This window comes from Leopardus geoffroyi, chromosome B4 (assembly GCF_018350155.1).
Source record: "Leopardus geoffroyi isolate Oge1 chromosome B4, O.geoffroyi_Oge1_pat1.0, whole genome shotgun sequence".
NCBI lineage: Eukaryota > Metazoa > Chordata > Mammalia > Carnivora > Felidae > Leopardus > Leopardus geoffroyi.
In genome coordinates this window covers 125612581-125640333 of record NC_059341.1, presented here as the reverse complement: position 1 = coordinate 125640333, position 27753 = coordinate 125612581, and the positions used below count along the sequence as shown (strand labels likewise).

Below are 27753 nucleotides of genomic sequence, written 5' to 3'. Positions count from 1 at the left end.
AGATGTGCCATTAGCTCCTGGGAGATCGTCACTGCCCTTGAGTAATGCACGATATGTGTGAACTGGATGAGCCCCCAATCAGGTCTTCTGTTCTTCGGATGGATTTTCTTCTTCAAGAGGACTTTATCAGTGGGCCCGAGGAATGAATTTTCTGTCATCTAGCAGAGAAGCTCTTATTTTCAGAGAAAAGACGTATATACCACCACCTAGAGTTTTAGCGTTAGAAGGATGGTCGTGTGGTACTTAGCCTTTTCATCTTACGGATGCACAAAGAGGTGCTTTTCTAGTCTAATGAAGTCGTTCCAAAGAGCCAAAATGTAGACAGTAGGCGATTCAGGGCTTCGGCACCGTGTTGAGGAATTTGCCGGGAAGCCCTCCTCAGGAGGCAGACCAGACCTGAGGTCTTCTGCCTGTTCTCAGACCGGCAGCAGGCAGGAAGCGAATGTGATCCTGAGCAGAAAACACTCTCTTGCAGATTCCCTTTTGCAGCAGATGTTTGTAGTTCGGTTTTTGGGCTCGATGGCAGTCAAAACAGACAACACTACTGAAGTGATTTATGAAGCAATGAGACAAGTATTGGCTGCTCGGGCAATTCACAACATCTTCCGTACGACAGAGTCCCATCTGATGGTCACCAGTCAGACTCTGAGGTATGTTTCGTTTCAGACCCTTACAGCTTTACCTGATTCCCCATTTAAGGCACATTTACTCACCTAGAATGTTCATACTAGAATATTTGATCGGATTAAGTGAAGATGCTACTCTTGTCTTTGCCCTGTTCCTTTGTACGTTCTGCTTTTACAAGATACGGTGGATAGAAGCTGTTCCCCTAAGGAGTGGGTACCCTCAGAGACTTAGTGGTGAATGAGTCCTCTCGTTCGTGATGATGGCATCACTGAGGAATTGCTCAGTATATCTCAGAGCTTGAAAAAGAAAGGGTTTTTTTTTCTTTTTTAAATGTTTGTTTACTTTGTGAGAGCGCACGAGCGGGGGAGGAGCAGAGAGAGAGCGAGACAGAGAATCCCAAGCAGGCTCTGCACTGTCAACACAGAGCCTGATGTGGGGCTTAGTCCCACAACCGTGAGATCACGACCTGAGCCGAAATCAAGAGTTGGACATTTAAGTGACTGAGCCACCCAGGTGCCCCAGGATTTTCATTTTTGAATGCAGTACTACTTATAAAAATTAACAACAGTGAAAAAAGAACATGAACCTACCTGAGATCATTAGACCACCACAAGTAAAATCTGATTAATATTTGTTGGGATGAAAATAAGCCAAGCGATGTTAACTACGTGATTTGGAGTTTTAGGTAATAAGATCTGTATGAGTGACGGCAAAGGACCGTCAAGCCATGGTTAGCACAGGCTTTATGAAGTTTCACCATCCAATAATGGACCCACATGTAGCACTTGAAACGGAATGACAGTCTGAGTTAAAATGTTCTAAGTGTAAAATACATATAGCAAGCTTCTAGGGTCTCATACTAACCTCCCAAAAAGAATGCAAAATATGCCATTAATTTTTATATTAATAACATATCCTGGTAGTATTTTAGATCTGTTAGGTGACATTAACTTGATATACTTTATTTAATCTATTTCACTCTTTTTGATGTGACTGCTAGAAAATTTTAGATCATGTATATGAGGTTTACATTTTATTCCTGTGAGATCACAGGCACTACTTTAGAGGCAGAATGTCTACGTTTATCCCTGGCTTTGGCCTTCATTAGTTATATGACCTGGGCGAGTTTAACCTCTGTGCATCAGCTTCTTGGGCTATGAGATGAAAATAACTGTATCCACACTGCATAGGGCTGACACAAAGACTACATGAGTTAATGCACATCAAACATGTATACAACCACAACTGGCATAAGTGCTCAGTAAATGTTAGCTTCAAAAAGTTAAATAGGACTTTGTTAAAGTCAGAATATAGTTTCTTCCATTCATTAAAACCAGTCTTTTTTGTTTCATTATAAACCTTCTACTGAGAGTAAGTTTCTTATGAATAAACTTTATTTAAAGCTTTTCTCCAAGCATGCCCTGCACCTTTTATAGGCATTGGCTCATCGTTCCTGTAATCTCCACCAATAAGAACAGAGTAAATATACGTAAAAGCATTGTGAAAAATCACAGTACATCAAATGAACACTATCAAAGTACAAAGCCCACAGAACGGGAGAAAATATTTGCAAATCATGTATCTAATAAAGCTATATGTTCAGAATATATAAAGAACTCTTATAAGAATCAACAAAAAGACCAAAAACCAAAAAAATGGACCAAGGACCTGAGTAGACATTTCTCCAGGGGAGATCTACAAATGGCCAACAAGCACATGTGAAAAGATGCCCAGTGTCACTCGTTATTAGAGAAATGCACATCAAGTCCACATTGAGATATCGCTTCAGCTCACTTAGATGGCTGTAATAAAAAGGAAAATACCAAGTGTTAGGGTGTGAAAAAATTGGAATCCATTGCCAGTGGGAATAGTTAAAACCATTCAGCCACTGTGGGAAATGTTCGGCAGCTTCTCTGGGAGTTAAACGTAGATTGCCAGCCCTGGTAGACACCCGGAAGAATTGAAAACTGTTCAGATAACCAAGTTTACACAAATGTTCGTGGTTCACGGTAGCCAAAGAGTGGAAACGATCCCAACTCCATCAACAAATTGATAGACAAGATGAGGTATGTGACACAGCAGAGTAGGAGCCAGCCTTAAAGAGAAATGACGTCCTGATGTGTGGTACAACATTGTTGAGCCCTGAAAACATGCTCGGTGGAAGATGTCAGGCATTTTGTTTGATCCTGTATCTGAAGTGTCCAGGATGGAAAGCAGGTTAGTGGTTGCCAGAAGCTGAGAGGAGAAAGAATGGAAGTGACTGTCTGATGGGTGTGTAGCTTCCTTTTGAGGTGATGAAGATGTTTGGAACCAGGCAGTGGTAATGGTTGTACAGTGTGGTAAATGTACTAAATATTAGTCCATTAGTCTGCAATAGTCCATTTTAGGTATATTTCACCAGTTTCCACACACAGATCCCTGCACTGGAATTCATGTTTTGAGACAAATGAGAAGTCCCACAGAAAATCAGATCTTTTTTTTAATGTTTATTTTTGAGAGAGAGAGGGAGGGAGAGAGGGGCAGAGAGGGAAACACAGAATCCAAAACAGCCTCCCGTCTCTGAGATGTCAGCACAGAGCCCCGTGCAGGGCTCGAACTCATGAACCATGAGATCATGACCTGAGCTGAAGTTGGACGCTTGACTGAGCCACCCAGGCGCTCTGAAAATCAGATCTTAGGCAAATCCGTATTACCTGTTTAAGATAGCAACCTTTTAAGTTACTCACAAAATATGCATGTTTTAAGTTCACATTTATGGAAAAGTTTTACAAAATACCTAAGAAACTTTACTTGAGGGAGACCGTTTATGAGGTATATTTTTTAAATCTTTAAATTCATACAAATTAATAGGGACATGAAGAAAACATGTATTTAGCTTGTAAATGTATAAAATTCCATACACATTTTCTTACTGTCTTAGCCACCTCTTTGAAGTGGGGTCCTTTTCCCACTTTTACAGATGAGTCTGAAGAGTCAGGGTGACTTACACAAGGGCACAGTCGAGCAGCCAGCCCAGAGCCCTCTGACTGTGGTGAGGCCCATACTTGAACCGCACGTATTTCCAACCGCAGCCTTTCTGGGGGGATGACTGCTTTCCTGAGATCTAACTTCCCATACAGCTCGCCCATCTGAAGTGTTTTCAGTATATTCAGAGTTGTGCAACCATTAGTTACCACAGTTTTCGAGTATTTTCATCATCCCCAGAGAAAACCCACACCCGTGAGCCCTCATTCCCTTTCCTTAAACCTCCCCCCCCCCCCCCCGCCACGCAGCCATAAAACACTAATATTCTGTGTGTATGTATTTGCCTGTTTGGGACATTTCATATAAATGGAATTCTAACCATTTTTTTAAGACCGAGAAGATTTTTTGCTTTCGGCCACAGAATTTATAGCAAATCAATAAATAATACCATGTTTAGAAAGTAGAAATTTAGGGGCGCCTGGGTGGCGCAGTCAGTTAAGCGTCCAACTTCAGCCAGGTCACGATCTCACGGTCCGTGAGTTCGAGCTCCGCGTCGGGCTCTGGGCTGATGGCTCAGAGCCTGGAGCCTGTTTCCGATTCTGTGTCTCCCTCTCTCTCTGCCCCCAAAAAAATAAACGTTGAAAAAAAAAATTAAAAAGAAAAAAAAAGTAGAAATTTATATGTATGTATGACAGCAATAGATTCTCTAATGCAGTGTATTTTCCAGTTACATCAGCCTGGTTATTAGATGATGCTTAAAGTTTTGTTAAAGAATACATCTAGTGGGGCGCCTGGGTGGCACAGTCGGTTAAGCATCCGACTTCAGCCAGGTCACGATCTCGCGGTCCGTGAGTTCGAGCCCCGCGTCGGGCTCTGGGCTGACGGCTCAGAGCCTGGAGCCTGCTTCGGATTCTGTGTCTCCCTCTCTCTCTGCCCCTCCCCCGTTCATGCTCTGTCTCTCTCTGTCCCAAAAATAAATAAACGTTGAAAAAATAAATAAATAAATAAAGAATACATCTAGAATACCTTCTTTTTTAATTAAAAATTTTTTTATTTTTGAGCATGAGCAGGAGAGAGGGGAAGGGGAGAAAGAATATGTGCTATTCCTTCTATAAATAGGACAGAAGTTTTCCTTTTTTGTCTTGTTTTGTTTTGCTTTTTGAGAGAGCAAGCAGGCGTGTGAGTGGGGAGGGGCAGAGAGAGGGAGAGAGCATCTCAGGCAGGCTCCAGGCCCAGCTCGGAGCCCAATGCGGGGTTCAATCCCATGATTCTGGCATCATGACCTGAGCTAGTGTTGAAGAGCCTGACAACCAAGCCACCCAGGCACCCCTAGAATATACCTTCTTAAAAGACCGTGCTCCCCCACACCCAAACTGACACAGAATAGTTTTGCTACAATCTGTTCACTGTTTTCTCACCCCACCCCATATTTAGGGGAAAAAAATTAGACTTCAAGGAAAAGACCATAGTCAGTAAATATCTTCTGAGAAGCAGGCTATACAGAATATGATCTGTCTATATTCTACATCAGAATTGTGAAGAATTCTAATGCTGCCCCTTTGGATAAGCACTGAAATGTGAAAGTCTCCAGTTGTTACAATCTTCCATAAAGCTGTTCCCGGAGCTTCAACTACATGGGGTTCAGCACAGGCAGACCCATGGCGCATGCTCCCTTTGGACAGTCCCATGGAGCCATCTCGCCTTGCTGCGGCCGGGCCTTAGAGTTTCATATTTGAAGGGCATTTGTGTGATTTCATTCTGAACTTCTAGACTCTTCTAAGAATATAGGTTTCTCCAGCATGTGTAATATAATGCGTGTCTTAAAATTTCAGGTTGATAGATCCTCAGACTCAAGTAACAAGGGCCAATGTAAGTACCTCCATGCACGCTAATGTTAGTAGTTATTCCTTAATTCAAAGTAGGCACTTTATAGATTTTGCCAAATTTAACAGCTGTCACTCATAGTGCACTTTTTTCGTGACGCTGTCCGTGGAGAATGACTTGTCTGTTTTTAATTCCAGTTATGTGATGTTGTCTATTCCTATTATTTCCAGTTTGAGCTCACCAGCATCACCCAGTTTGCTGCCCATCAAGAAAACAAGAGACTAGTCGGCTTTGTGGTCCGCACGCCTGAATCCACAGGTGGACAGTCTCTGAGTACATACGTTTTTGAAAGCAACTCAGAAGGCGAAAAGGTCTGTTTTTTTTTCATCTTAAGATTCCATATCTCTGTCCAAAGATATTTAAAGGGGTTTTGCACCACCCGTGGGTGTTAAGTTGACTATTCTTTGCGCCCCCATTGAGGAGTTTAGAGAATACCTCTAGGAAGGCCCCACTGAAAGAAACGACTGGAATAAATTTTCCCTTGGAAATGCGTGTCATTCTAAACAGTGATGAGGAAGAATGTTAATGGTGAGATGAAATGTGAAAAGCAGTTGCCTTCAAGTTTCTTTTTAAAAAACGAAAGAAGTTACGATGGAGAAAATCTAGTCTCAGAGCAAACAAAGCAGACAGCAGGAAACTGTTCTCATATAGTATGAAAATTTTTGTGACCGTATTTGCTACTTGGAATTAATCAAAGTTAATCAACTCTTTCAGCAAGTATCTTTTTGCCACTGCGTGCGAACACGCAGTGGCAGAATGTGATTGAGAGAGAAAGGAGGAAAGTATTCCGTTAAGAATGTTAAGCACTGGGATAATTTCAGTTGCCACTTACCCTGGATATCGTTGCTCTGCACACATTGGCAACCGGAGACCAGGACAGGTGGACTCTACTGTTCAGAGCCCCGTGTGATGAACTTCTTAACAGCCAGGTCCTCTGTCCCCACACCGACATGAGCAGTGACCTCGTTGTACTTCCATAACCACATTTTTTCCTAAAATCCCTTATCGCTTTCTGCCTTTGCCCAACACTGCTTTTCTTGTCTTACAGATATGTTATGCTATTAATTTGGGAAAAGAAATCATTGCAGTTCAGAAGGTAAGGTACATTTTAGTGCTGGTTTTCACAACTACTCAAAAGATCTATAGACATACTAAGATCTCTCTCAAAAAGAGGAATGATGTTCGCTGGACATTGTGGCCAAACTTGAGATTTCCTTTGAAGCGTTCTAACCACCAGACCGGCTAGGGCCACAGTCACTGGTTAACACACGTGGAGTTCTTCATAAATATCACTGCTTCCTGCGTTATCACTTTTTTGCTTGCTGTTGTTGGCTAGATATCCTGTCTTTCAAATTAAGATGGTAGAAACTTTAAGGATCTACCATGTACTCGAAGGCCTTGCTCCTCTGAGCGGTCACAGACAGACATCAACCTGGAAATGTACTAGACGTGAAGATTCCCAGACCTCCCTGTATTTCAGCAGCTTACAATCTTTCACTCACCCCACAAACTTCTGAGAGCCAAGTTTGTACAAGAAAAATCTTAGAATTCTACCAGTGAGCAAGACAGATACAGTTCCTGCCCCATGAGGCTTCTCGTTCAGTAGAACTTCTGCAATAATGGAAATGACCTGTGTCTGTACTGTTCAATAGGCAGCTTGAATGTAGCTAATTTGATGATGAACTGGATTTTTAAACAGTAACATATAGCTACTGAGTACCGTATTAGCTTTCCTAATGTTGGGGGAGGGCAGGAGGACTAAGACCAGTATACATGAAATGGTAGCAAGCAGTGCAAGTTAGTATTTTATGGTATTGATCAGGGATCATCTTCTGTAAAGAGCAAGACAGGAAACCTCTTAGGCTTACATTTGTTGCAACTACTCAACTCAGCTATTGTTCCAGCAGCCATATATACTATATAAATGAATGGCTGTGTTCCAGTGAAACTTCATTTATAAAAACAGTGAGCCAGATGGCCGTAGTTTGCCAACTCTTGGTTTACAGGGAAAGAGGAAGGAGTTAGTGATCTAGAAGACAAAGGTATTATAAAGGAAGTTCTTCTCTGGACTCTTTGCGGGAAGACGATTATGATTTGGCTAAGCGAATGACATTTTGGCTAAGAGCAAAACCTTGGCCTAGAGTCTAGAAGTAAAATGCAATTGAGCTTTTTCAGAGAAGCAAGGAGACTCACCTGAAGGCACACGTAGATCCCGGAAGGAAAGAAGCTAGATTACAGAATACTGAAAGCCATGCCATAGGGGTTTTAAGTGCATTTTAAGCGTTTTCTTTTCTCCTTCTTAAACTCTCATAACTTCAGGATCCAGAAGCATTGGCTCAATTAATGCTGTCCATACCACTAACCAATGATGGAAAATATGTACTGTTAAACGATCAACCAGATGACAATGATGGAAGTCCAAATGAAAACAGAGGCGCAGAATCTGAAGCATAACTCTCTTGGGCCTTTGGGGAAAGAGCACCCAGGAAGGAGAGCTACCTCCTTAAGGGTTTTCAACTTCTCTGACATACAGGCCCACGACCTGGTTTCAGAACGCTGACAATCGCTTGTGGAATGTACTCTTGATGCCTTGATACTGAGACTTGGGAGGGAAACAGTGAGAAATGGTTGACAACATTCCTGCCCATCTACAAATGTTACTTTAGGTGCTTTGTGGTAAGTCGTCTTCTTAGATTGTACTGTTCAGCGCTCAGAATGAAAGTTACTGAAAAAATGCATTGTTCACTTTATTCAAATGTCATCTCTTTAGTCTCCAAGTACCCTTTTTAAAAAATGATAAAAGCCTAGATTTATAATTTGATAAACACTAAATATTTCCTATTAATATAATCTATTTTTATATTTTCCTTAATGAGCTTTAAGTGCCTGTCATTCTGAAAGTTGTGTATTTATAATCAGGCTTGTCTCACAGTCGGACCTACCAGCATCAGTTTGTGCAGTTAGGTGGCGAGCCCCGCTTGGAGGGCCTGAGTGTTAGCAAAAATGCAGGTCTAGTTGTGATCATTTTTCTCAGACATCATGCAATAAAAAGACTAGCAGACGAGCACCACGCAAGATGTTCAGTTTTACATGGGAACCTGGATGAACCAGCATTCAGAAGTTTACGGTCCTTCAGGTATGGTTTTAGTGGTGGATCACTACAGACCGTGTGAAGCTCTACCAGTTCCTGATTCTTCTGAGCCAGACCCTCCTCAAGGAAGGGACCAATTAATTTTAAAACTCACTTGAATGAAAGCACGGCTGGTTGCGGGGCTTGGTATAAAAATCCTATTCCACCCCTACCTATGAAGTATGATGATCCTGAATTGGCACCATGTGTTTAATTATAACCAATTTCAACAGAATACCGTTGTCTTTGTAATAAATTAACCTAGCAACAAATGCTAGCAAATAAAAACTACCATTCTGTTTCTTTCTTTTGCTTTTTGTGGTTATTTTCTAGAACATCCCTGGAAGAAAACTAAAGTTAGTTCTGTGGCTTCAGCTGTTCATTTCCAAAACCTCAGTACATTCCCCCCCTCTGCTGTGATTTCATTATGCCCTATCAAATACCTCTATTCAACACTGGTTGAACAATGTGATCTCAGTACCAAGTTTTTTTTTGTTTTTTTTTTGAGGGAGAGAGCATGGGGAAGGAGGGGGGGAGAGAGAGAGAATCCTAAGCAGGCCCTGCACTCAGTGTGGCTCAATCTCATGACCATGAGACAATGACCTAAGCCGAAATCAAGAGGTGGGATGCTCAACTGAGCCACCACAGCTCCCAAAACGGTGGATTAAGAAAACAACTTTTGTAATCCAAACTTAATGTTACAGGGGTATCAGAGTCCACTTCTATAATGTGAGCCTCAGGGACTAAGCCAGCATGAGATACACCATGAAATTATTAGTATGGTGTTAGCGAATGCCTTACAAAAATTTGTGTATCATAACTGTATTAAACTGGTAAGTCCTCCGATAGGCTGCAAGAGCCACAGTCCCCTGAATTTCCTTTTCTTGCTTCGAATTGTTCAGGGTGGGAGGGAAGAAACGTCGTACACAATATTGTTGGAAACTAAAATCAATTTCTTTCATTTCCTAATTTTTTCATATTTCAAAAATATGCGGCTTGACTAAGCCACAAAGTATGCAAATCATAGGAAAAAAAGACTGAAGCCCATTAAAACTAACTTCATTGAAAAAAACCACAGAATGAAAACACAAAATGAACTGCACATATTAGGCACAGATGACCCACAAAATACTAGTATCCAGAATATGTAAAATATTCCTGCAATTAGAAAAAATTGAAAAAGTCATAAAGGCATTTCACAGAATAAAAAATAAAAGGGGTTCTTAAATAGAAATATACAAAATTGATATAATAAATACAAATTAAACCCACTGGGATATTATATACACACCAGACTGTAGAAACATAGCTGCTGGGATGGGCACGACGAGGCTCCTCCGCTGCTGGGACGGGACAAGTCTGGCATTGTATCCGTTGCAACACTTGTAGATGGCCTAGCAGATTCACTTGCGAGTAGAACTCTGGAGAAACTCTGAACACAGGTACACAGAGATGCGTGCAGCCAGTAGCCCTGTTCGTACTATCCCAAATTTGGAAGTGACCCACGTGTCATCAGCAAAACAGATCTGTGTATTTGTGTAACACTACTAAAGAAGGAAAACTAAATGGACTACAGGTATGTGCATCATCATGGATGAATTTCAAAAGAGACAAGTCATATACAGTAAGAATCCATTTATATTAATTTTTTAAAAACCTGCAAACCACCACCGTGTTATTTAGAAAACTACAGATAGGTTGTAACACTAGAGAAAAGCAAGGCATAGTTACCCCAAAATTCTGCGTTGTGGTTTCCTCCGGAGTGGAAAAGGGAGCGGCGATCCGAGGAAGAACAATGGAACATCTCAGGCAGGAGCAACAGGCTCTTAACCTACACGGTACGGTGGCTACCCAGATGTCCTGTTTTACTCTTGATTCAGTACACACATATCATGTACTCTTGTGCATGGGTCATAGATTTTAAAATAATGTTAAACTTTAGAAGGTTGCCCTTTAAATTCCCCAAATGAAAGCACTATGAAAAATTATCAAGTGCCATGTAAATGAAAGGTGGGAGAGGAGAAAATGGGACCCTTTATCAGCCAGCTATTCTCACCGGTTTTCATTTCCCAGCACTGCCTCTGGTTGTTTAGCTGTCAGACTGGGGAAGTGCAGGACTTCTCTCCCATTGTCTGCACTTAGCTGGGCCATGTAAACAGGCATAATTTTTATGAGACCCACTCAGAGTCACATACTGTTCATCTTCCAACTTTTCCACCTAAGAGAGTAATAGTAAAGCTAACAACTATATGCCAAGTGCATTTCTGCCTATTAGTAATCATATTAGCTAGTGTTCACAGTAGTTACTGTTTCCTAATATATAAAGTGCTTTACACAAAAGTCAGTCCTCAATCTACAAGCTCTGTATCATTAGGCCATTTTATGCCTGAGAAAATGAAGCACAGAGAGGTTAAGTAACCTGCTGGCAGGCTTCAAATCACAGTCTGGCTCCAAAGTCTATGCTTCTAACTGCTCAGTGACATACACAGCACAGAGAAACCACACAGCAATCACCAAATGCTTCTCTCATTAGGTACATAAACCTTTGAAAATTATTCTGATATGCAGTAATTATACCACCTTAAAGTACATCTCTAATACCCTGTTGCATTTTGTGCAGATTCTAAAATGATTAAATGCTGTAATACTAATACAGATAGGTGCTTCTTGATATAAAGTATTAACTTTCCCCCTCACTTTAATGATAATGAGGGCATTACTAAAGAATGTTTCACTACACAAAGATCTTGCATACATTACAGAATGCATAGTCTTTAAATTTTTTTTTTTATGGTAATTTTTGAAAGAGAGAACATGAGCAGGGGAGAGGCCAAGAGAGAGGGAGACACAGAATGTGAAGCAGGCTCCAGGCTCTGCGCTGTCAGCACAGAGCCAAATGCAGGGCTCGAACTCACAAACCGTAAGATCATGACCTGAAGTCGGACGCTTAACCGACTGAGCCACCCAGGCGCCCCTACAGTGCATAGTCTTTAAAGATGATCCCAGAATTATGACATCATCTCTACACTGATCAGGAGATGAATTCCTCTCCTTTGCAGAGTGTAACTCCACTAATGGGAACTGGATTATCTGATAAATTAGGTTTTACACTAAGAGAGGCCAACAAGTATCCATATATTTTCCTAAACTGAGTTCTTATACACTATATATAAGAACTTTTTGTATCAAAGTAAGCCCTAACTTTGCCATCACCATCTCTGAGTTCACTGCATGATATTCACTTGAAAGATTTCCACATATTCCAGATTCTTTTTAGCGGAAATCTCTAATAACGTGTTAAATTCTTCCTAACATCTAAAAAACCTCTCTTAAAATTGTAGCATTAAAACTTTCTTAAAAAGAATACCATCAGTATGAAACTTTCGCAGGCTTTAGCTGGAAAAAAAACCCATAAAATTATTAAAATTAGTTAAAATCTTTTTCCATTTAGCCAACCCAGCATCAACAAGTAACATGATGATGTATGTGATGGTGCTACCCCATCTTTCCCACAATCTTCCCACTACTGCCTCTGGAAAGAAAAGGAGCAGTAATCAGACTTTACCAAGGAAAGTTTCTCCAGTGTAGTACAGCCTATCCTTGAACAACACAGTGGTGAGGGGCACCAACTCCTGGCACAATCAAAACTCTGCATGTAACTTTTGACTCCCCAAAAACTTAAACTAAGAGCCTGCCGCTGACTGGAAACCTTGTAATGAACGCATATTATAGATGTTACTTGGATAATACCGCGTATTCTTACAATAAACTAACAGGGGCGCCTGGATGGCCCAGTCAGTTAAGCATCTGATTTTTTTTTTAATATAATTTATTGTCAAATTGGCTTCCATACAACATCCAGTGCTCATCCCAACAAGTGCCTTCCTCAATGCCCATCACCCATTTTCCCTCTCCCCCACCCCCGTCGTCCACCCTCAGATTGTTCTCTGTATTTAAGAGTCCCTTGTGGTTTGCCTCCCTCCAACTATTTTTCCCCTTCCCCTCCCCCATGGTCTTCTAAGTTTCTCAAGATCCACATATGAATGAAAACATATGATATCTGTCCTTCTCTGACTTATTTCACTCAGCGTAATACCTTCCAGTTCCATCCACATTGCTGCAAATGGCAGGATTTCATTCTTTCTCATCGCCAAGTACTATTCCATCATAGATATAAACCGCATCTTCTTTACCCATTCATCAGTTGATGGACATTTAGGCTCTTTCCATAATTTGGCTATTGTTGAAAGTGCTGCTATAAACATTGGGGTACATGTGCCCCTATGTATTAGCACTCCAGTATCCCTTGGGTAAATTCCTAGTAGAATTATTGCTGGGTCTTAGGGTAGTTATATTTTTAATTTTTTGAGGAACCTCCACACTGTAGCATCTGATTCTTGATCTCTGCACAGGTCATGATCTCATGGTTCATGAGATCGAGCCCCATGTTGGGCTCTATGCTGGCAGTGCAGAACCTGCTTGGGATTCTCTGCCTTTGCCTCACTCTCTCTCTAAATAAACATTAAAAAAAAACTAAGAGAAAAAATGCTATTAAAATCATAAGGAAACTACATTTACAGAACTATATTGGATTTCTTTTTAAAAGTCACATATATTGGGGGGCCTGGGTGGCGCAGTCGGTTAAGCATCCGACTTCAGCCAGGTCACGATCTCGCGGTCCGTGAGTTCGAGCCCCGCGTCAGGCTCTGGGCTGATGGCTCGGAGCCTGGAGCCTGTTTCCGATTCTGTGTCTCCCTCTCTCTCTCTGCCCCTCCCCCGTTCATGCTCTGTCTCTCTCTGTCCCCCCCCAAAAAAAATAAACATTGAAAAAAAAAATTAAAAAAAAAATTAATAAATAAATAAAAGTCACATATAAGTGGACCCGCACAGTTTATTTTTATTTTTGAGAAAGGGAGCGTGAGTGGGGAAGAGGCATAGAGAGAGGGAGAGAAAGAATCTTAAGCAGGCTCCACACCCAGCGCAGAGCCTGAGGCGGGGCTCAATCTCACGACCCTGGGATCATGATCTGAGCCAGATCAGGAGTCAGACACATAACTGACTGAGCCACCCAGGCACACTCTTCCTACCCCCCACCACACAGTTTAAACACCATGCCGTTCAAGGGTCAGCTGTATTTAAAAGGCATGTGTCTCCTGTCTCCAGTGTAATATTTAAAAGGCTCTCATTTATTATTACTGTTTCAGTTAAACTCATGTTTGCAAATGGTACTAGAGTTATTTCTAACATTAAACACTGTAAACCAAGGATCCCTTCCCAGGATTAGGATTTAAAAGTAAACATTCACATGGGTTCTTTTTATTTGAAAACAACAAGGATTAGATCAAGAACGTACAAAGAGAAAAAGAAAAGCTCTTCACCTGGGTTGCATGGAAAGGAGCCAATACCAGTTTTATACTTGAAATGTTTTGCTTATGTGCATGCAAGTATTTTTTTAAAGACAGATTCCCTATATTCTATTAAAGGGGATTCCAAAAAGGTTAATGTTAAGAAGTACTGGTTTAAGACATTCAATTTTGAACATAAACATACAGGGGAAGTAAACTTTTGAAATTATATTTATTAATGTTTTATTATACATATTATATTCTCTTAGAATTAGGGTAGGGGGAAGCCCCACTCAAGTGAGGTAACAAACTTGCCATCTTTTACAAAACTTAATGAGAACTGACAAAGTTATGGTTAGTCCTTAATTCCTGAGAATTTGAACATTATTGAGTTTGTGAATTTACAACAAATGCTCACTAATTTTAAACTACAGTATGTCCAAAAAAAAATATTTAACATTAATATGTTAAGCAAAGAAAACATCATCCAAATGCATATATTAACTTAGGTGTGAAACACTCAAGCCCTATTGCTCTGCACTTTAATAGCATTTAAATATGCTTAATCTTTTCAGAGATTTTATTTCAAATATGTGTAATTTATCCAGATTACAGTGACATTATTTTGAACTAATGGCAAAATAATAATCACTTTCTTCTCAACTGTAGGTATCCATGGTGTCAGCATATAAACTCTATAGAGTATTCATAAGATCGATAATAACTGATACATGTGGGGATAATGAACAGAGACCTCAGATTCTCTTCCAATTACAATTTCTACCCCTATTAAAAATGGAGATTGTTTTAGGGAAGTCAGAGAGAAAAAAAAAAAGAATAATATTGTTGCTATGAAATGGTGACGAATTTGATACAATCAGAAGATCATTAATATAAACATTTACAATAATGAAAATATAAATTACTAATTATGCAGCATGCTTTAGGGCCATTTCTACAGTTAGTATGAATTACAGATATTAAATGCCTTTAATCCACCCATTGTTCATAATTCTGAAAGTCATGTTTACATAATAAACAAAAAACATTTCCTACCTATTTTGTTTCTTCTGACTTTGAACAGTGGAAGTGTTTATCTTGGGCTGGGAAAGTTACCCTGCCAGTAATCAATGCATACAGATAGGGCATTGTACACCTGTTCCAAAAGCTGGAAATCAAACATTAGAATTACTTGCAGGATATACCCAAAGAAATGCTTAATAGGCAAGTGCAATGGAAAAATCAAGTGTTTACCAAATGATGTTATTACGTGTACAGTTTTAAACTTTGTTTTCGTTGTAAAAGTATCACTGTATTATATTCAAAGATTATATAGGCCATGATTAACCATTTAATTATCAACTGACGTAATCTTTACAAAAATAAAGCTTGTAGCCTGCCAGGAACTAAATTTACTCAAAATCTTACTGTACTTTTCAAATCAGTAAATGATTTATTAGAACTTTATTCTCACAGTGGTAATTTTTAAAAAGCCTGCACAGTGCTTAATCTGATGTCTTAGATTATACTTGGTTTAAAGAAAAAGTCTGCCCAAACCATCACCAAGACTTTAATTCAACCTAATGTAGAAGAAACCTGAGTTTGGATGTAGAAATAAAAATCCATACAACTTTCTCTGATACACGTAGTGCCTTCAACCAAAAGTAAAGTTTCAAGCAGGACTCTATGGCTTTCTCTGAATTTTCTTTCATCTTGAGTATTAAGTAAATCTTAAATTTAAAGCAGTTGTTGGAGGTTACATGTTCCCAAAGCAATGTAAACTAGTTATAAAATGTCTTATTAAAGACCTGAACAGCTCTTGTGAGTCACATGAAATTAACAATGAACCAGTTTTATACTGTACATAAAAGGTACATAGCACACTTGTGCCTCACCTCTATCAAAGCCATCTTTCTGTCTGTTACAACAATGTCGATATGTATGCCTCATAAATTTCAGACTTAATTCACTTTGTTTAAACATGTATTTGCTGGCTGTACAGAGGATACGCACTGAGTTTCCAATGACTGAAGCAAATATGGATCAAATATGCAAACACAAGTTTTAAACCCTCACGTAGATTGTTAGAGATCTGAGGCGGCAGTTTAGGAATTTGGTTTGGCCCTTCTACAGCTTCACTTCAAACAACACTCCCCAGGCACATCTGCTAGCCTCAAGTCCAGGCAAAAACCCAACTGAAAATCTCATTCTCAACCTTTAGAAAGAAGATTGAGCCTTCAGAAGAAGAATGGACTCAGCAGCACCGCCTTAAAGAGTTGCAACATCTACCTGTTACCAGAGATGTGGCCCAGGAAACACTTCACCATTAGCTTGCTAACACCCATTTCACTGGCAACAGTACTGACAAAATTCTGATGACTTCTGAGGGGCAACGCATACCATCGGTATCATTTGACAACAGGATCTGCAGACACAGTGCTGTCGGACAGGTCTCCATTGCTTGTTTTGGTCTCTTCTGGAAGCGTGGGTGAAAATAACAATGGACAGATGTATATTCATTTTTAAAAAATGAATTAAGTAAAAATTGAGAAGAGCTACCTGCTAAATTTCAAATTAAGAAAATGTGCATCTACCAAATAGTTCTCTAATATTACAATGTATATGTAGTTTAGTTACCTTAATTTCTTAGAAATCTGAGCTAAATTTTGCAAAGGTAACGTTCTGACTGGTACTTAATAGGGGTGTAGACTTGTGAGAGTTCAGAACTGCATGTGGGCCACTGGAGTTTCACCTGGCGCGTTTGAAGGCATGCTGCCCCTCAGCCAGTTCCCCCAGCCAGGCCAAGAAATCACTATTATAGTGCACTGCTGTTATTGCCAGAGACATTGCTGCAAATTCACATATAAAATTGTCCAGAATAAGTAGCTTTCCATCTGTGTTTGTAATTCATTTTTTAAAGCAGCTTTTTATTATGATTGTGATAAAATGAATTCCTCTTTTTTTGTGTATGAAATACCACGTGCACACATTTCATTAACAGAGGAAAACTATCTCATGTACCCTGCAACTCTGACTACATACCTGAGCAACCTTTAGCTAAGACAGAGTTTTGCAACAAGAAGAACCACCTCGGTGGTTGATGTGGCTGAGACGCATCAACCAGAATCATAGTGAGTTCCTTAAGAACAATCCAGAGCAAGGACTTCCACTGAGACCAAAAGGTTTGTTTGTTCTGCCTTAATGTTTTAGGCCTTAAAGTAAGTATAAGCTTGGCTGGAGACAAGGTTCTCGCATGAAATGCCTGAGCAGAACCTAAGCAATAACTGAGTTTCTTCACAATTTAGATCAAATTCACTCAAAGTCTTCCAATTTACTTTAGCCTTGGAAAGGGACCCAAACAGAATATATACATATTTTCATGTAATAAATACTGAGTATCTTCCAGGTAACAGCCTGAAATCACTTTCAAGCACACAATTATTAGATTCCAAAAAAGCTTCTGTATGCTAATTATTAACATATTTAATTTATGCAACATTATCAGGGAATAGGTTACTTGATATAAGTGGTCTACCCAAATTCAGTGTAAAATATATATGTATTTTAAAATTTAACAAAGTAAGATTAATAAAAACATCTTATTTTATAAAATGTAAATTTTATGCCTTGATTTGTGAAATACAAGTAAGGATATAGGAAAAACATGAAAACTCAACTCAGCTGCTGTACCAAGCTTTAAGCTACCGAGCAGAGGAAAACCTAAATTACATAATTTCTATAACAGAAAAAAGGAAACAACCATTCTTCAGGGAAGAAATTGTTCCTAAATTTTAAACTGGGGAGAAATGTATCATGTGCAGCCTTAACTATGAAATAATAAGCAATTTATATCATCCTACAAAGAATACAATAGACAAGACGATCTGGACAAGACGATCGGTTCTCGTGGCTGCACTGTAAAACTCGGATTCTCCAAGGCCTGGTTGCGGAGGAGGGCGGGAGGCCGCTCACCATGATACGAAATGGGGTCCCTACAATCTGCCACCTCCTCAGCCATCTGCCCCATCTCACTCAGTCTGTGTCTAGTTAGCAGCTCTACTACATTCTAGTGTTCCTCCTAATTTGTTCCTTCTTGTCTGACACAAGTTGAAGGGTGAAAGAAAAAACTAAACTTGTTAGATTTTATTTAAATTATGATGAAACTGAACAAAAAGTTACTCCAGAATGAAATGTAAAAACTATGTAAATTTCTATTCAGATTCACAAATGATGCATGTAGGCTGTACTTCAAAAAAAAAAAAAAAAAAAAAAAAAGGCATTTCTAGGTCTAAATTATTTTCCAAAAGGAAAAGGAAGCTGGAATTCTGACTAGATAAAATGGGACATTAGTGTCTATTAAAGAAAGATTTACTGGTCTTTCCAAATTTAAGTCACTCACTGACCTTTTTCTTTCTTTTCTTGGTTTTCTTCAGCTGCAGTCTTGTCTGCTCTGAAGAAAATTCTTGCACTGCTCAGTGAGAAATAGAGCAATTCAAATTCCTAAGTAAATAAAAACATGTAAAGTAAAAGCTGAAAATATTCCTAAAAAACTGTGGAAATCATAAATACAGAAACTGCATTTAGTAATCCATCCATTTTTAATATCTGAATCAAATGGCTTCCAAATGCCATTCCTTTTAAAATATACCTATTACCACTATTCATCCTGTTTAAATGGAGGTTTCTATAGGATTTGTTTTCAGATATCAAGAATGGGTATCATAAATATCAAAGCAGATTTGACTACTACTCTCCTCTACCTGTAGATACACATCCAGTCGCTTCTGAGTGAGATTCATGGTTTGTAGCAGTTTTTCATCTTGACTAGTTGACTGCACATTCTGTTGCTTAGCAACTGCTCTTATCTCCTTCAGGTACTTCTCTCTAACAGACTGGAACCAATGAAGTGAGTCAAATTCCTGGTACTGATCCAAAAGCTTCAAAATGTAAGCCACACCTGCAGTCATTAGCAAAACCAAAGCCAAATTACAATGAGTACAGAAGTTGTATTCTACTCCTTTAAAAAAAAAAAAAAAAGTGAAAGTATATAGAACTAAAAATAAGACAATCAAGAAAAAAAGAAACAACATGGCCATGAAAATCACTTACAGGTAACACGCTGAGGGTTGGGGAAAAACCTCCGCTGCTATTTGACAGCAACTGAGGAAGCTACAGGGGAACTCAACACAAAATGCTAAAAACTCTTAAAGCCACCACCCCAACAAAGTCTAAACATTACATCTAATGAAACTAAGTGATTAGCAATACCAGGTGGGCGTGAATGATAGTTACACTTGATGGAAGATAAGTATTATTAATCAGATGACCCAGTTAAAAAATAAAGAGTAAACACTGCTCATGAAAAACAAATCTACAAAGAGCACACAGATCTATTAAGCAAATGTTTCTTAAAATCCATGGTAATAATGAACATAAAATTAATGGAAAAACAATTGCATTAAGCTTACCCATGGCAAAGCCATCATCAGTAAAAGCAGCTCCAATTTTGTTTTTTTTATTCAATTTCTCCTTGCAGCTAATGGAATGCTCTACAAAGTTGAGGGTCTAAAAAGATATATTAGAGAAACAACTGGGCTAAAATATCTTCAGAATTTAGTTCATAAAGGAGACATTTCAAAAATGATAAATAGGAACCCTTCTAGATTCCTGTCCTTTTGATTTGAGACATGTTCCTCCTATAAATAGTCCCCTGGTGAGATCACAATCTGTACAAGTATCTTTTAACGGCTCTTCTTTCCAAGTCCTCTAACTACAAGCCCTCCCTCGATCACCACTTACCCTAACCACAGTGCCTTGTATATGGTTCATTATAAAATATTATGAACATGTTGCAGATGAGAACACTGAAGCCTAGAGGCTGAAACTTGTCCAAAGTCACACTCTAAGTGAAAGCTGGAATCAGAAAAGTAGGCCTGCTTTATTTACTTCAAAGCATAAGTGCTCTTATGTGTGGTAGTCCTTGCTTCTGCCCAATTCATTCGAAAATACTATTTATCAGATTCTGGGTTAAAGAATGAGTCATCTGGAGAAATGAATTGCCCCCAAAAAGGCTTTTCTAAAAATTCAGCTCTTACAAAATACCTTGTCATTTATTCAATAAAGATTTACTGAAACTTCTATCAGGTATTAAGTAACTACGATAAAAAAATGAATACCATCAAAAAGTCCACACTCTAGAGCAGCACTCTCAGCAATGACAGAAATATCGTATATCTGTACTATCCAATACAGTAAGCCACTAGCCACATATGGCCACTGAGAACTTGAAATGTGGCTCACAAAACTGAGGAACTAGATTTTTTTATCATATAAAATTTTAATTAACTTAAATTTAAGCAGCCACTTGTGGCTATATACGGATAGCACAGTTGTAGAAGGGTAGAGACCTATAAAAATAATTGTGATACATGTGAAAAGTACTATAACAGCCTACTTTGTTGGAAACAATATCAACTTTCACTTTTATGCGTGTAAAACTCACTTGGCAATCAATCACATATTTGTGAAATCTTTACAAATGGTTAAATCTTTTTTTGATATCTCATTTATGTTTGTCTTCTTTCTGGAATTCAATGATAAACTCAAGCGTAAGCAGAGTGTCCTACACTTCGTGTCCTTCTGTCCTAGAATTCTGACAGTTGCCCTGCACAACTCCACTCTTCCTTAAACTTCCGGACCGCTGTTCACCATGTCTGCAGTATGCTGTTCTTCAAGTTCAAGACACATGGTAAGAAGTCACCCTAAGTTAACTACACTGTTACAGAGTATAAGACAAATCTGCCTCCAGTTTGACACTGTCTTAAGATGGAAAGATAGTATTTATCAGATGAATATGGACACTTCTGCTACATCACAGTTATGACATATAATTATGATAGAGCACTAACAATAAACATATTAAAAAAAGTGTAAGAGAACATTTACGAAGAAAAGGTGTCTACAAACCATCTGCTGCTTTCAAAGGATAATAATCGTAATATGTAAGAGGATATGTGTTAAGTCAGGCAGCAATATGAAAATTTATTACTCTCCAAGTTAGATGTAACCAAAAGGTTACATTTGTTTAGTGATATTTAGATTTTAGACTTACCCATTTACAATTTTAAAAAAAGTTTTATTATAGAAATCTTTAGGGAAACGTAACTCTTATTGCTAGTATAAGCCTCTCTAATCTCTTAACTCCATTTTCCGCACTGCAACCACTGTTTGTATAATGTGATTTTGGATAACTTGAGCTACTTTTTGGTTGCAACTATATAGAATTAGAGCAGTGGACACACTGTATACTATAAGGAAGCACTAAAAATTTAGTCTAGATGTTAGTATTTACTACTGAATACAGAAGTTGTCCTTAAACAGTAATACTTTCAAGAGATGTGTTAGAAATAACTTCATATTGTAACAGTTAAAGTTGGTCTACATTAATCACTTACAATATTATGGTATAATTCAACCCGAAGATTATATGATACATATATAATGATGTACACTCAATTTAAAGTTTATTTTGAGAGAGAGAGAGCACGAGTTGGGGAGGGGTAGAGAGGGAGGATCCCAAGCAGCCTCCATGCTATCAGCACAGAGCATGACATGGGGCTTGAACTCACAAACCATGAGATCATGACCTAAGCCGAAATCAAGAGTTGGACACTTAACCGACTGAGCCACCCAGGCGCCTGATGTACACTCACTTCAAATCACACTAGGATTTTTCTAGCAGTTACAAACAAATAAAAATCTATCTGAAGTTTCATTCTGCATAACTAGTTAAGTAAAATTCCTAGGCCATATTCACGGAGATTACATTTAAGTTTTATCTATAACCAGAAAGTAATATAGTCTATATGCATTTCCTGCTGTAAAGAAAATGGACATATTAACTTAAAAAAAAATCATTTTGGGTATAAAATACTCACCAGAGGGGGAACAATGATATAGAAATTTCGAAGATGTATATTCTTTGGCCTTCGAAATTCTGGAGCAAAAACATCTACAAGCATTTTGAAATACTCTGTGCCTTCGGCAGAATTTCGTGTGTGATCACTGAGGACTGAATCCAAATGCCTAAAATACAAAAAAATATTTACCTGGTTCCTTTCTTAAAAGAAGGTGTGGCTTTTTCTCTCTTTCTTTCTTTTTTTTTTTAATCTGAGAGCAAGCAGGGAAGGGACAGAGGGAAGGGGAAAGAGAGAATCCTAGGCAGGCTCTGCACTGCCAGCACAGACCCCGACGTGGGGCTCAAACCCTCGAACCAGGAGATCATGACCTGAGCCAAAACCAAAGTAGGACGCTTAACCGACTGAGCCATCCAGATGCCCCACGAAGGTCCAGCTTTTTAAATCCAACTCTCATCAGTTTCAATGAGAGTACTCAAAAGTATAAAACGTTAGAAGACGTTTCTAATTTCTAAGTCAATTTCCTTGGAGTTCAGAATAAACTTATTTTCTTATGGACAAAAGCTGATCCCAACTGTTTAATAAACTTATTCCCTAAAATAAAATATGCAGGGCATCTTCAAACTTAAAATAACAGTTTTATATTTCTTCTTCCCACAATAAGCCCTGTAGAATTCCATTTCATTGTAAATAAACTCCTCTTTTTAACTCTCTTCACTAATGCTTCTTCTATACCTCCCTACCTCAACTGGAACCTGGCTCCTCCTCAAGAACTTAGCTTCCCACTCAACATTTGGAAACTTTAGCTGCTTTTTCTCCTTCATCCCTCATTTACATCTACCACCACATTTTTTGTTAACTTTTTAAAATGTTTTATTTATTTTTGAGAGAGAGAGAGAGACCAAGTGCAAGTGAGGAAGGGACAGAGAGAGAGGAGGAGACACAGAATCCGAAGCAGGCTCCAAGGCTCTGAGCTGTCAGCAGAGCCCGACATGGGACTTGAACCCAGGAACCATAAGATCATGACTTGAGCTGAAATCAGACGCTTAACTGACTGAGACACCCAGGCGCCCCACAACTATCATCACTTTCAAATTATTATTCCCCCACCACTAAAAGGTAGAAACCTCTCCTTTGAGACTTTCATGATCCCACTATATCCAACTACCCAGCTACTCCTTCCTGATATCAGGCATCTACTAACCTTTTAACCCATTGCCCTACCTTTATTATCTTAGGACTATGATACATGTTTTAGTTCTCCATCATCCTGGAAGACTCCGTTGCCCATTTAGATAATTGATTCATTATCACAATCCCACAACTCCTTGACTTCACCTGCCAGGAACTTTCCTTCACTTGATGTCAGTCATCCACTCCTTTGCATAAATCTGAACTTGCTATTAGCAGACAGCTTTACCCTAGAGATCTTAAAAGATATTATCCCACCTCTCTGACCTTAAACTGCTTCAAAAATATTTTTAAAAGATCATCAATATTTAAATGGATGATATCACTTAATAAGAGACAACAGTCTGATTTTCTTCTTTGACATACAAGCCAAAAATTAGTAATTTCAGGGCAAATGACTTTAAATATATTATTAACTGTACATGGCTCCTTTAATTTGGCAAAGAACTAAGCTATCCTATAATAGACTATTTCAAAGCAAATCTTGTGTTGGGGCCTTATTCTCATAAATATGCACACATTTTTTTTTTCATTAAAAAAAAATTCAAGCCTGTTGAAAAGTTAAAACATAGTATAATGAACACCTATTTACTCTTCACCATGTAACATTTGCCACATTTGTTTTTTCTGGAAACATTTAAAGTTACAGATTTGTCACTCGGCCCACAAGTGCTTTAATATGAATCTATTAAGAGCCAAGAAATTTTCCTACAAAGCCACAATATATCATTACACCCCAAAATAAAATACAGTATTATCTAATATACACATGTTCTAATTTCCCTAATTATCCCCCAAATGTCCTGTATAGCCCCCCTTTTCCCTTATCTAGGATATGATTAAGGAATACCCACTGCATTTGGTTGTCAGGTCTCTTTAGTTTCCTAATCTAGAATAGTCTCGTTGCCTTTTTTGTCCTTCATGCCATTTTTTAAGAGTCCAGGCCAGGTGTTTCACGGAATGCCTCAAACTTTGAATGTCTCAGATAATGTCTCAGAATCTCCCTTAAAATAAATCCAGAGTAAACCTTTCTGGCAAGAATACAACATAGGTACTTGCTGTTACATTGCATGAGAAGATCCCATAATGTCAGTGTGTCCTGTGAACTGGTGATGCTATGTTTGATCACTGAGTTAAGGTGGAATACATCAACCTCTCCCTCATAGACATAGTTTTCCCCTTTGTAGTTATTGAGCAATTTGTGGGATAATCTTCTGATAGTAAATGAATACTCTGCTCTCCAAAACCATTTTTATTGATGATTTTTGTCTGATTTCAAGCATTTACTGTGGTGATTGCAAAACAGTGATTTCTCCCTACATTTTCTCATCTATATCTATCAGCTGGCATTCTTCTGTAAAAAGGAACTTTCCCTCTACTCCTCCAATCTTTCTTATCATCAGTAGGATTCATGGTTTCTTTTTTTACTTAATATATCTTAATGTTCTTTTTTTACTTAACTGATTTCTACCACGATTCTTTTTGAGACTCAAATTGTGTCCACTTTGTCCAGGGGTGCCCCTTCATGTCTGAGTCAATAAACTGTTATAATTAGATAATAATTATTATATAATATTTTATTAATAAAATCTGTAGTTTTCTAAAGAATTTAATAATTCTGCATGCCTCTCTCAAGTTTTCAATTATGTTGAAAAATCACCACTTACTAAAGTCTGTACATCTGCACTGTCCAATAACATAGCCATCAGCTATCTTATTTGCCTAATTTAAATAAAATAAAAATTTAAATTCAGTTCCTCGGCCCATTAGCCCTATTCCAAGTGTTCAACAGCTTCATGTGGTAGTGGCGACTGTACTGGACAATGCTGGCCTAGATTACATGAAATAAAGGACAGGTGTTCTAGAATAGTGCTGGCAAACAAATATAAAAACAGTTAAAAGAGAGGTGAAGTGAATTTTACCAATGAGATATTTGGCATTTTTTAGACTAAATCCTCAAAGTTACTTAGATACTTTGTACTTCAGCACATTCCAATTTGGACTAGTCACATTTCATATGCTCAACAGCCACAAGTAGCTGGGGGCTACTATATTAGATACCGTGTTCTAGAAGATAACTTTTTAGTGAAGTTGGAAAAATCTCAGAATACTGCAGTCTTAAAAAAATTGAATCTCATAAACTGAGACCACAACTTATATAATAAAAACACAAAAACATAAGTTTATATATTACCTCCTAATCTCCCCTTTAAAATGTTTTTATATAAACATATACTTTTTAAAATCTCCAAATTTAGATTATTCCAAAATTAGATTTTAACCTTGTTTTTTAATGTTTATCAATTTATTTGAGAAAGAGAGAGAGGAGAGAAAGAGAGAGAGAGAGAGAGAGAGAGAGAGAGAGAGAGAATCCCAAGCAGGCTCTGCACTGCCAGTGAGGAGCCCAATCCAAGACTGAATCCCATGAACCATGAGATCATGACCTGAGCCGCGATCAAGAGTCGGACATTTAACCAACTAAGCCACCCAGGTGCCCCTACCTTGCTGCTCTCAACGTTTCTTCTGCAAGACCTTCTTCTTTTACTAGTTCTTCAAAGTTTACAATATCTTCAAGATCAGGTACAAATCTAAGAATTTGGAAAATAATTTTATTAAGTTAAATAGGAGTAATTGACAGAGATATGAAGGGCTACTATAAGACTCCAAATTTTTCAACTATATTATCTGGAAAGAATTTTGTATTTGTTATATTACTAATATAACCAATTTAGTTCTAAAACTGACCTTTAGACATGAATAATCAAATTTAATCCTTAAAATCATGTAATCTTTAGAACCATTCACAAAGTGTACTGATAACTATATCTTCAAGAGAAAAAAAATTTTCAAAGGTCTGCTATAATCTTAAAATTCAAGAAGAAAAAAATATAACCAGAACTAATGGTCTTCTTCCATATTTATCTCAAAATATATCAATAAGAAAAAAAAAAACTTCTCTACAATACCACCTACAATAAATTTAAATGACATAAAATTTTTAAATAGCATAAGACAAAAATGTTTGCATTCATACCTAATGGCATTGCTGCTGCAATGAAGGCCACCAGATCTTATCATTCGTATATAGCCCATAGCATTACCTTAAAAATGACACACAGACACAAATCAGATATTTATTCAAGTAAGTCTAAACTCTAACAATCAGGAATACAGTCACATATAGCAATTACAGGGTTTCTATTCCTAAGTACTAAAAGATTCTTCTCTCTTTTACTTTAATTCTTACTCCATAAAAGTGAAACTTACATATTTGTGCACTTAAAATATAAATATACCTACTTATACACAGCTATATTAAATATCTTAAAAATAAATGTGACTGGCATTTGATAGACTAAATTCACTAAATGCTGACTACATGTTTAAAAACAAACATTTTAAAGTTACTATGTCAATAATTTCTTCATTCTCACACTGAGTGCTTGCCAGACCAACCCCTCCCCACCAATACAGCTGGAAGTGATGCCAAGAGGTCTTTACTTGATGCCCCCAAATTACATCTCCAACCTGGACTACTCCTTCAGGCTTTTTTAGTCAATGCCTACACCTACAAGACTAAGAATTTTTAATTTAATGTTTAAGTCAAACTCAAGATCTTCACCCTATTATATTTCCCATCTCAGAAACTGACATTTCCATCCTTCCAACTGCTCAGGCAAAATGTCCTGAAGTCATCCCTGACTCCTTTCTTTCTTCCATACTTCGTATCTAATCAATGGGCAAATTATAATGGCCCCACCTTCAGAATGTAGCCACAATCCCACCACTTTTCACGTTCACAGCTATGATCCTCTTCCAAACCACCATATCTCTTGCCCAGACCTCCTGCTCCCCAATCTTCCACCATCAGCATCCTGCTCCCCAATCTTTTATCTACATAGCAGCAGTGCTGGTGGTTCTTTTCAAAGTAGGTGGGTACATATCCTTCCTTTTCTGGAAACCCTACAATGGCTTTCCATCTCAATAAAACCCAAATCTCTTATGTGGTCAACAAAGCCCTGTGTGATCGTGCCCTTGCTGCTGTTCTGATATCCTGCCCTACCACTCAGGACTCTACTAACTCCTCCATTCCAGCCCCTAGGTCCCCAAAATGCCAGACAGACCCAGGGCTTTGGCACTTCCAGTGGCCTCGCTCTGGTATGCTCCTTCCCTGAATACACACATGACTTATTCCCCAATGTCATTTAGGTCCCTGCTCCTTAGAGTTTTCCCTGACCATCACTGAATACCATTGGCCAGAACCATTACACCTTCTTAGCCAGCACTTAACAGTGACATATTCTGTGTCTTTGTGTCTCCCCCAACTGGCATGCAAGATCCATGGCACAGCTTCTGTTCTCACTGCTCCACCCCTACACATAGTAGGAATTCAATAATACAGTTGACCCTTGAACATGGAGCTAGGGGTGCCGGACCCCCCAAGACCCCCACAGTTGAAAATCTGTGTGTAACTTTTAACTACTTACAGCCTACAGTTAATCAGAGGCCTTAACCAGTGACAAAGTCAATTAACACACTTTTTGTATGTTATGTGTATTGTATATTGCATTCTTACAATATAGTAAGCTAGAGAAAAGAAAATGTTATTAAGAAAAGATAAAAACAGAGAGGGAGGCAAACCATAAGAGACTCTTAAATACAGAGAACAAACTGAGGGTTTCTGGGAGGGTGTGGG

The 27753-nt window shown here is 38.4% G+C and overlaps 2 protein-coding genes across 6 annotated transcripts in view; one reads left to right on the top strand and one right to left on the bottom strand.

Annotated features, from left to right (window-relative positions):
- Positions 1-8908, top strand: part of APPL2 (adaptor protein, phosphotyrosine interacting with PH domain and leucine zipper 2) — a 54773-nt gene extending 45865 nt beyond the window's left edge. For 3 of the 4 annotated variants that reach the window (XM_045466611.1, XM_045466610.1, XM_045466613.1), the window contains 5 exons: positions 476-650; positions 5424-5460; positions 5646-5786; positions 6524-6571; positions 7795-8908. In XM_045466611.1, the coding sequence (XP_045322567.1) occupies positions 476-650; positions 5424-5460; positions 5646-5786; positions 6524-6571; positions 7795-7929 (536 nt within the window). In that variant the 3' untranslated portion in view covers positions 7930-8908. The remainder of the gene's footprint in view (positions 1-475; positions 651-5423; positions 5461-5645; positions 5787-6523; positions 6572-7794) is intronic. The other variant, XM_045466612.1, reaches the window with a different exon arrangement.
- A 5255-nt stretch (positions 8909-14163) lies between these two features.
- WASHC4 (WASH complex subunit 4) overlaps positions 14164-27753 on the bottom strand; it is a 60627-nt gene continuing 47037 nt past the window's right edge. The window contains exons 27-33 of one of the 2 annotated variants that reach the window (XM_045467301.1): positions 26092-26158; positions 25559-25645; positions 21888-22035; positions 19419-19515; positions 18711-18907; positions 18354-18450; positions 14164-16426 (exon numbers count right to left, since the gene is read on the bottom strand). In XM_045467301.1, coding sequence (XP_045323257.1) covers positions 16359-16426; positions 18354-18450; positions 18711-18907; positions 19419-19515; positions 21888-22035; positions 25559-25645; positions 26092-26158 — 761 coding nt within the window. In that variant the 3' untranslated portion in view covers positions 14164-16358. The remainder of the gene's footprint in view (positions 16427-18353; positions 18451-18710; positions 18908-19418; positions 19516-21887; positions 22036-25558; positions 25646-26091; positions 26159-27753) is intronic. The other variant, XM_045467302.1, reaches the window with a different exon arrangement.